The sequence below is a fragment of the Styela clava genome, chromosome 2, assembly GCF_964204865.1.
Source record: "Styela clava chromosome 2, kaStyClav1.hap1.2, whole genome shotgun sequence".
Lineage (NCBI taxonomy): Eukaryota > Metazoa > Chordata > Ascidiacea > Stolidobranchia > Styelidae > Styela > Styela clava.
In genome coordinates, this window is record NC_135251.1 from 2,022,922 (window position 1) to 2,033,898 (window position 10,977).

General features: G+C 36.6%; 1 protein-coding gene across 1 annotated transcript; it reads right to left on the reverse strand.

Moving 5' to 3' along the window:
* Window positions 1-681: 681 nt before the first annotated feature.
* LOC144420001 (uncharacterized) lies at window positions 682-10,716 on the reverse strand. Its single transcript, XM_078110295.1, has 10 exons — window positions 10,708-10,716; window positions 9,983-10,150; window positions 9,116-9,230; window positions 8,290-8,362; window positions 7,336-7,418; window positions 6,161-6,325; window positions 1,945-2,730; window positions 1,660-1,745; window positions 1,103-1,196; window positions 682-701 (listed from the first exon to the last, which is right to left on the reverse strand). Exons 1-10 carry the CDS (start codon window positions 10,714-10,716, stop codon window positions 682-684), a joined length of 1,599 nt encoding a protein of 532 aa, XP_077966421.1.
* Between the last annotated feature and the right edge of the window lie 261 nt (window positions 10,717-10,977).

Sequence of the window (10,977 nt, forward strand, 5' to 3'; positions counted from 1 at the left end):
TGCAAATCAGGATTTGGTGCAGAATTTCACAAAATGCTGTAAATTATTACGGTAAATATTGGGCGCTCCAGAATTATTCGTACCAATGTGGGGATCAAGTGAGGCGAAGTAAAGCAAAGGTAAAATGCTCTGGTACAGAAACTTCGGGTTGTATGGCTGTTGTAATGGCTGCCCAAAACACTCATTCAAAGATTATCGTTGTGAGCTTATGGGGTCAAATCTAGTGAGGACTTAGTGTAAGCGAGAGAATTTGCAGAAATCGTCACTGTGACAGAATGGCACATATCACCAAGAGTCAGTTTATACGTCTCCGCAATACAAGCCTATGAACCTACAATGATGAACTGATTTGCTACTCTCAACATTTCACATAAAATGGTTTATAAAAATTTTGCTTAAATTCTATTATTACTGAAAAATTTGACTATTTAGAGAACAGTCTTTGTGAGTTAATTTTCAATATTTAATCCCTTTACTACATGTGCATGTCCATAATATGTTCCAGGATAAGGGGTATGAACTGCAGGATCATTCGGCATTCAGTCCAAGGTTGTTGGAGTAATTAAAAGTCGAATATGACTCTTTAGTTTAACGTTACGCGACATGCCCATGCGTCATTTGTATTTTAGCATTGTCTCATGTGTTCAGTCAAGGGAACTTCTCATGTTTTTGAAGGAGTTTTCAGCAAAGATCATCAGAATCTAAAAAAAATTGTTCATTCAGATGAGGTTGGAAACTAAATAATTTGATTGCAAAAATTTTGCTCAGTTGAGAAATATCACAAAAATTTTCTATGTGTTATTTGTATCAGGCATTAGAAAGGCAACTATCACAAATAGCGTTTCACAAGTTCCTATTCATTCTAACTCCCCAGAACTCCCCCAAAGAGAACCTGGGAAGTACACTTCTCACAGTACAGTACACATATCCAAAATACGAATCCAGAAAATATGAATCATGCAGACAAAATGTGTCATTGTTTCATCTAAAATGACTTCAATAATTATTCCAGCTTATCAGAGACTTTTGGTTTAGTATGATTTGAGAAAATACTAATTTGGGGAGACTGAAAAAATGCTTATGGCGGTGGCATTTCACCTACCGTTATCACTTTCATGTTGTAGTGGTTCATTCAATTGTGGTTCTCTTGCTTGGTTTCCACCAACTGCACCAGGTTGTCTTTGTTCATTTTGCCCCTTAAAACAAATATTTCATATCAACTATATGACATAGATCACTTATTGACAATGACTTATTGACAGTGTTATAAAGCGCAGAATAATATCAATTAACTATAAGGTCAGAATATTTCATATGAAATAGTGGTCTTGATATCCCATAGTTTCTATGAGGGTTTGCTATCACCATAAAATATAACTGTCTATCAACATTAAAATCCATGTTAAACATTCTCAAAGTCATCAAGTATAAATTGACAAGAAGTTAGATTTCTGCTACTTATGTGATAAGCCACATATTTCCCCCAAACAAGACACTATTTAGGGAGATGCCAAGAGAATCTAATTTATTGATATTGAGTTTTTGTCAAGTTGACTTGCCCAACCTACGCATTACATCTTGTGTGAGGAGGTTGAAAATACAAACATACATACAAAACAAAAATACAATTAAAAAATAATAATAATAATCAAATCTCACCATTTGCTGATTGTTATGATTTCCCGGTAGATTCACATTTTCGATATTCGCTCCAGCAAAGTTGACAGGTGGAGGTCCTCTGCGTTCTATGAAAAAAGAATAAAAAGTATTAGAATGATAATTCGCGATACACACAGAATTTATTTTTTTTAATGTCTTTTCGTTGATGTCACTATTTCATTTTTGTCCTGAATGATGTTTTCAAAGAAAACTTATATGTACCATCTTTCATATTAGTATATTATATGGTAAAACTATGTGAGGCAAGGACCCTGAATTATTCACCTTCCATGGGGAAAACAAAATTCCGATTGCAATTTTCAGGTTCATTACCATCCTTAACCATCTCATATCTGATGTTACGTTGAGGATATTCTTCGAGGACAGGGAAAAGATGGACCGTGTATACATTTCTTTGCTTTCTCAGGAATTTTTTATCCACCAGGAAAGTATGGCCATCTGGAAAATCAAAATGCAAATTTTCTGGTCCGCAGTCAATTTGGAGTTTCATTTGAACTCTGTCTCCAATTTTTAACAGGATCTGAGGAAGATGAAAAGGAGCAAGTTGTGCACCCAGGTCTTTATAATAATGTCTGACAGTGTTCTGAACAGTCTCACCACATGTGAAAAATGCAAAATTAAATTGGTTTTTGTTTAAAATATAAAGACGATGTTCCATAAGAAGCTCCACTGTTCCAAATAGCAACCACTTGATGAAGGCCATAACTGGGCTGAACTCTCTGCATCGAAATTCTATGCTGTTATCCTCTGCGATTCGATCAGGGTTAATAATGTCCCAGTCAGTTTTACTTGAGAAATGTAATATGTCAATTTTGTCTTTCTCTAGACCGACACACCATGACTGAATTTGCACGATCGCATCTTTGAGGAATTCCGAATCCGCGCTGATATCGAAAACTGGTGTGATACCAATGTATCCTTTTGGGCACAGTGAATTGTCAATTCCAACCGACATCCAGACCTTTGTTTGTTTGTTGAAAGTTCCACTAGGAAACGTGATTTTGCACTCGTTCAGTCTCATGGAGCCGCCGGTAACTTCGACGTTTACCACTAAAAAAACAGATTTGTTTTATAATGCGAAAAAAATAAATTTTAACCGTTTGTTCCAAAGTTATCTAAAGAACCTTCCCGATGTCATTAGGAGTTCCATATTCATCCCGGTGAAAGAAAAGTATATACGACGTTTCAGTTGTATAGCGAACCACAACACCTGTTCGATTACCAGTCCATGTCAGGTAGGGAAATAGTTAACCAGTAATTTGTTCCAGATGCATAAAGACCATTAGGGAAAGGAGATAATAGGCTACAAAAGGAGAAGATTGCTAATTACTAATATAAACGCAAGAAATAGCTTGAGCAGAAACTGGGTACTTGGACATAAATCAAAGCAGGCTCAGCTATAATTTCACTATCATTTGAACATTTTGCGAAAAGAAAGAAAAATATAGAAAAGACTTGGGAAATGCGACAAAATATTTGTTACCTCAAGTTGCTAGAGCAATTCCCTGTGTATTGAGTTGGAATTTTCAATTTTTTTTTTTTCCCAGGTCAGGTGTGGAACAACTTATTCACATTTAGGAATAGAAATATGATTTAGTTCCATAAATCTAGATTGCTTGTATGGCCAGAGCACAATATATTTTTATGTATCGCATTTAAGGGAAGAGGATGGTGTTTAGGAGACATTAGAGTAGTGGTTCATGCATAAATATTTCGGTACTCCCTGATGTATGTCAACCAAGATAGCTGGCATCGTAACGTAGTATGTGTACCAGGTTAGAATTGGGCCATAATTCCGGGTACAAATACTGTGGGAGTCACTTGGCTAGTCCCAGAACTCAATATGTGTACCGGGTTGCGATTAGGCCATAATTCCAGGTACAAATACTGTGGAAGCCACTTGGCTAGTCCCCGAACTCAATATGTGTATCAGGTTAGGATTAGGCCATAATTTCAGGTACAAATACTGTGGGAGTCACTTGGCTAGTCCCCAAACTCAGCTTGTGTACCAGGTTAGGATTAGGCCATAATTCCAGGTACAAATACTGTGGAAGCCACTTGGCTAGTCCCCAAACTCAGTATGTGTACCAGGTTAGGATTAGGCTATAATTCCAGGTACAAATACTGTGGGAGACACTTGGCTAGTCCCCAAACTCAGTATGTGTACCAGGTTAGGATTAGGCTATAATTCCAGTTACAAATACTGTGGAAGCCACTTGGCTAGTCCCCAAACTCAGTATGTGTACCAGGTTAGGATTAGGTCATAATTCCAGGTACAAATACTGTGGGAGTCACTTGGCTAGTCCCCAAACTCAGTATGTGTACCAGGTCAGGATAAGGCTATAATTCCAGTTACAAATACTGTGAGAGCCACTTGGCTAGTCCCCAAACTCAGTATGTGTACCAGGTTAGGATTAGGCCATAATTCCAGGTACAAATACTGTGGAAGTCACTTGGCTAGTCCCCAAACTCAGTATGTGTACCAGGTTAGGATTAGGCCATAATTCCAGGTACAAATACTGTGGGAGTCACTTGGCTAGTCCCCAAACTCAGTATGTGTACCAGGTTAGGATTAGGCTATAATTCCAGTTACAAATACTGTGGGAGCCACTTGGCTAGTCCCCAAACTCAGTATGTGTACCAGGTTAGGATTAGGCCATAATTCCAGGTACAAATACTGTGGAAGTCACTTGGCTAGTCCCCAAACTCAGTATGTGTACCAGGTTAGGATTAGGCCATAATTCCAGGTACAAATACTGTGGAAGCCACTTGGCTAGTCCCCAAACTCAGTATGTGTACCAGGTTAGGATTAGGCCATAATTCCAGGTACAAATACTGTGGGAGTCACTTGTCTAGTCTCCGAACTCAGTATGTGTACTAGGACAGGATTAGGCCATAATTCCAAGTACAAATACTGCAGGAGTCACTTGTCTAGTCCCCGAACTCAGTACGTGTACCAGGTTAGGATTAGGCCATAATTCCAGGCACAAATACTGTGGGAGTCACTTGCCTAGTCCCAGAACTCAATATGTGTACCAGGTTGAGATTAGGCCATAATTCCAGGTACAAATACTGTGGGAGTCACTTGTCTAGTCCCCGAACTCAGTACGTGTACCAGGTTAGGATTAGGCCATAATTCCAGGCACAAATACTGTGGGAGTCACTTGCCTAGTCCCCGAACTCAGTATGTGTACCAGGTTAGGATTAGGTCATAATTCCAGGTACAAATACTGTGAAAGCCACTTGGCTAGTCCCCGAACTCAATATGTGTACCAGGTTAGGATTAGGTCATAATTCCAGGTACAAATACTGTGGGAGTCACTTGGCTAGTCCCCAAACTCAGTATGTGTACCAGGTTAGGATTAGGTCATAATTCCAGGTACAAATACTGTGAAAGCCACTTGGCTAGTCCCCGAACTCAATATGTGTACCAGGTTAGGATTAGGTCATAATTCCAGGTACAAATACTGTGGGAGTCACTTGGCTAGTCCCCGAACTCAATATGTGTACCAGGTTGAGATTAGGCCATAATTCCAGGTACAAATACTGTGAAAGCCACTTGGCTAGTCCCCGAACTCAATATGTGTACCAGGTTAGGATTAGGTCATAATTCCAGGTACAAATACTGTGGGAGTCACTTGGCTAGTCCCCAAACTCAGTATGTGTACCAGGTTAGGATTAGGCCATAATTCCAGGTACAAATACTGTGGAAGCCACTCGACTAGTCTCCAAACTCAGTATGTGTACCAGGTTAGGATTAGGCCATAATACCAGGTACAAATACTGTGGAAGCCACTTGGATAGTCCCCAAACTCAGTATGTGTACCAGGTTAGGATTAGGCCATAATTCCAGGTACAAATACTGTGGGAGTCACTTGGCTAGTCCCCGAACTCAATATGTGTACCAGGTTAGGATTAGGCCATAATTCCAGGTACAAATACTGTGGGAGTCACTTGGCTAGTCCCCGAACTCATAATAGAAATAAAAAAAGGAAAATTGTATAATGAAAATATGGCCTAACCCTAACCTGGTACACATACAACGTACCGGTGTATCTTTGTTCACATACCTCGGGGGTGCCATTATTTTACATAGCAGTTTGACATAGTGCAGTCGAACGTCAGTGAGCAAATCTTGAACTACCACAAATGGTAGAATAAAAACATTTGTCTTGGTCAACAGATGTAAAATCATTTTCGATTACGAAAAAATGTCGAGTTCGAATATGAATGAGTTACTAGAGTCCCCCAACATTGCTGCCATGGCCCAAAGAACACTGGTCAATATGTTATTGAAACAACATTGTCTAACCCAAATTGTACTAATAAGGGAATTTCAGAATGAAAATGCTTGATATTTTTATAACAATGATGATGGGACGCCACCATGCAGATACACTCACCGACTATTTATTAGAACAACAAACAAGTTGAAATAGAAGGCTGCTACTTCACTTAATAATTAATGGCCATAACTTACATTTGATAACATTCCTTGACTGTGTTTTGATGCCAGAGTTTCCCAATTCATCTTTGGCCCAGACTTGAAAACGATATGTTTTACCAAGTGTAGGTGACTTCATTCTATACTGAGGAACCTCTGTAGTGTGAGTCTCTCCAAGTTTCACATCATCACAGAAGATTTCTATGTTGTATAGAACGTTTCTGTCAGATACTTCATTCCAAGTCAAGAGAATGTCGGATCCACTTCTTTGAGACGAAACATTTTCAATTTGCGGCAAAGCTATAAATAAATATTTCGACTTAGCATACTTCAATAAAAAACATTTTCAATATAACATGTGAACTTAAAATTATTTCTGGGCAATTCATACAAATATAAAATAGTAGTGAGTAGCAATTCAGATATTTTTGAATCAATAAAGCAGGCTTACAATAAAACAACTGTGAGTGACTTTTTCAAGCAAAAGCCAAATACAAAGATTTATGTGCAACTAATAGGAAATCTAAGACTCAGTTCGCGATATATGCTAAAAGCAGGATAAAATGTTTTCATTGGAATTGGAGCTAAAGTGGTATTTTCAAACTCAAAGTCAGGAGTAGAAGTTGAAATGTTAAATTATCTGGGTAATACGGTAATTTTAGCCTTTCCTGAATTTTTTACTGAAACTCAAAAACATGAGGTGGCCCAAGCGTTCCTAACAGTGTATTAAAAAGGCATGCACACGGAAATTAATTATAATTAAAATTTGATTTCCTTGTAGTTTGGAGCTGGAGTTGATATCTTCTCCAACCTGGAGTGGGTTTTATTTGTCCAGTTTGGCAGTTGATTTGCCAAACCTTACTATTTGTGTGAAAATTTGATTGAGGACAGATTCTATTATTTCAGGGGTCTGCAACAGGTGGCTCGTGGGCCATAAACCGTTTCGTCAAGCTATTCAGTGTGTCCCTTGTCAGCATTCAAATTCCTTCCCCCCCCCTCCCCCCCCGTGTTACATTAAAGGGGTTCTTTATTGTGGGAATTTTTCAATTCTTTATGTTAATGGAAAAACTAAATTTATTGTCATATGGCCCACTCGCGAAAAATGTTGCACACACCCCTGTATTATTCCAACATCCAAATGGTTCAGCACTTCCTCATAAGCATTTAGCTCAGCCTAATGCTACCTGATTCTATTAATATGGCTGACTTACTATGCTGAGTTGGCTTTGCAGGTTGTTCAGTTACTTCTTTATCTGATTGTTCTGCTTCTTCTTCAGACAGTGGGAGTTCACTTCTGAAGATAAGATTGGAGAATGCAAATGTATTAATTTTGATTCATTGGTTAGAATATCAGCCCCTGTTACTCGATTTCAAAACCCTTCTCCCCTCACCCACAGCGTTAAAGATTGTGCACCAGGTAAGCTGGTGGGCATGGGCTTTAAACCAGAGATTTCTCACCTGTGATAGATAATAAGTTCAACACTTTAACCACTAGGCCAGAGGTTCCCACAACGCGAAAATTAACAGAATTGTGTTAAACATAGCTGAAATATGTTTTTTACATATTGTAATTATTATAAATGTTTCATTATTTCTCATTTTAAATGATGTGTATATGAAGATATATGCTTATCAACAAGCAAAGTTGAGCAATTTGTCAACTTGACATCAGAGTTGACTTATATGAATTTTGTTCAAGCACCTGTTTGGAATGGCTACAAGTGCAACATTCTATCTCTGCAAAGCTGGGTTTTCAACAGTGGTGTCAATCGAAACAAAATACCGGTTACTATTGGACAGAAAGAAATGCATGTGCATAACAAGTATGACATCTCGCTCTGAAAAGATGTGTTCAGAGCAACTGCCGGTCTGCCGCACACCTCTTATTTAATAAATAAGTGTGGATGTTTTTTAATCGCATTCCCTTTTCTTGAGGCGCACATATTGACAAACTTTAAAAAGCATAAAATGCACATTAACGATCACAAAATTCAGTTTTATCCAAAGGCAGCAAGTTCCATGTACGTGTGCCGCAATTTTCTCCCTGATAATTTAGCGCCGTACGAACATAAAGTTTGGGAACCGCTGCACTAGGCAATCACTATCTTTGATAATTGAAATATAGGTGAGCATTATATATCATACAAAGTACTGTTATATCTAACCTGGGGCTTCCTACTTCTTGTAAAGTCGCTACATTTTCTCCAGTATTTTCAAAACTGTCTGCATATGGTGATCCTGAGAAAGGATAATAAATGATTATCAAAAAATGATGATACTATTTTAGACTCTGTTTTGAACTATTTAACATCGTTTATCAGAAAATATGATAAAATTTCCTATTTTACTAGAAAAAAAAAGGTAAATCAATAATACGGCTTATACAGTGAACCATGGCCTATCATCCGGTTACCAGTCCATGTCAGGTATGGGATTAATTAGCTAGTTATTTGTTTCAGATGCATGGACTTGATGATGGAGGAAGCTCAATAAACCAGTGGGATAGGGTTAGGAACCACTATTTGACGACATGAAATTCAGCAAACCTCTCGCATTTAACTATCCCCAAGATCCGAAACTGTGAACCGAGCAAGATAATCAGATTGGTATGCCAAGCATCCATCCATAATAATGCTCTGCAACCAAATGTAACAACTTGGTAACAATTTATATTTTCCATGAAATTAATTTTGAATATACTAGATTTATATTCAATCATATCACACTGAAAATTTTGTTCAATATTTCCATATTTATAATAAACAATAAAAATACAAAATCTGTTTAAAGAATCACAATAGGCTATATAACATGTTCCAAGATGCTGTTGAATGATATGCCAGTTTCACGAGCAATGAAAGTATATTTATTTAACATTAAATCACCAAAAAATGAAAAATACTTGATGACCATAACTAAAATACTTGATGACGATTACGTACTCATCATACCATAGCACCACTCAATTTAAACAACATATTTATAACTCACCAAATTCAGCTTTTGAAGTTGTGGTTGGAAGTTGTTTAGAAAAAACATTAGTTGTAGCATCTGCTGACTTCCTTTGACTTTTGAGTATACTTCCACGAAACTGAATTACTAGTTCCTGTAATGAATAAAGTTTTTATACAAGATTAGCACTATGGACGCAGAACAATATTTGAACAGACAATGGTATCTAATGATTCCAGTGCTAAAATTTGATGCATTTTCCCATAAAACCATACTATATAAAAGCGCTGCTTATTTTATTAGAAATTCTTCCATTTATTGAAAAACTTTCAAAATTTGCATACTTTGTCTTATCTTTGATAAATCACTAAACTGACAGTCTACAATTGGTACCGGTAATTCATTAAAATAAGAAATATTGTGAAAAATTAGTAAATTCATTTCAAATTTAGACTTTTGCTTGGCGAAACAGAAACACAAATGAATTTTGATACAAAACCTTGATATTGTAAAATTTTTGTTATTGGTTTCATTTGATAAAAAAAAAATTAGGCATCTATGCAGTAGAGCAAGATGAATGATAAATTTTGGAAACTAAAAATATGTACTATGAAATTGTTCTTTTTATCAAAGCACAAATAAACATATTTAAAATATAGCAAATATTGAATATCTGCAACACAATCGCATCGACTGCGATGACACTATATTTTAATTACTCCTTTAAAGAATTGGAATGACACCAATGGAAATAACGCCAATGGAAATAACTTCGATTAAACTTTAAAGTGTTCAGTTCAGCATGAACAATTTAGACTTGCAGTTTATTTCATATTTCACACAAATTGTTGATTTCATGTCTGTCCCATATTTTATATCTAGATTATCGCAGAAGAAATTTCAAACCTCAGATCCAATTTCATTCAATTGATTCTGCAATATTTTTATATCTCCATTTGCTATTTCCCATTGTTGCAATGATAACTCCTTTGTAACATTAGGAAGCAGATTTGCAACTGCAACAATATCTTCATGGTTTGCAGGTCGATCTTCATACAGATCCAACTGATCAATCTGTTGAAATAACCAAATACAAAGAACAATCAGACATGGATAAAATATATAACAGCCATATTTATCATAGTTTTGCCAAACCCATATTATTCATATTACACAGAAATGCATTGTAACATTAAATACAGCCTGGTGCTAGAAGTTGGGAGTTTTCTTCAAGGGAGAAACAATAGTTATCAAAATTCAATGTTTTCGCTGTGTAGCATTTTTTTTGGTGAAATCAATTGTATTTCACAAATCACTAACATTTGTAATCATTAAACAAAATTGAAAAATCATTGTTAACTCAGTGCAAAAAGTCAAAATTGAAATTTCAAAAACAGACAAGCTCTTGTGACATTAAATACCTAGCCAGGTGCCAGAAGTCAAAGGTTGTTTTGGAAGGTAATTTATTGATTCTGTACTAAAGACCAAAGATTAAAGTCACAAGGTTTGTTGTCACAAGATTTGTTGTGAAAAGGTATGCTTAATTTATGTCCCAAAGGCCTAATTGGCCTGTCTCATTAGAATTTACTAAAATACAACGGACATGCGAACATATATAATATCAGAATTACTCCTTCCATTGTAAATTTCAAAAGATTTATAGCGTTAATAGTGCTTTAATCAGTCATCAGTAATTTATTTCTCCACAAATGCTGAAATGTGTGCCGTACATATACAGCTTAGAATAAAATAGAATAGGAATAGCATCTCAGTGAGGAGAACGTTTAAGTACGGTCAGTAAATCCAGAGGCGCAAGTCAATGTAAAAATAGAGACTACAAGCACTATTGAGCGTGGTAACCATGACAACTGCTCACCCGGGGCACTGGCAGCTGATTAGAT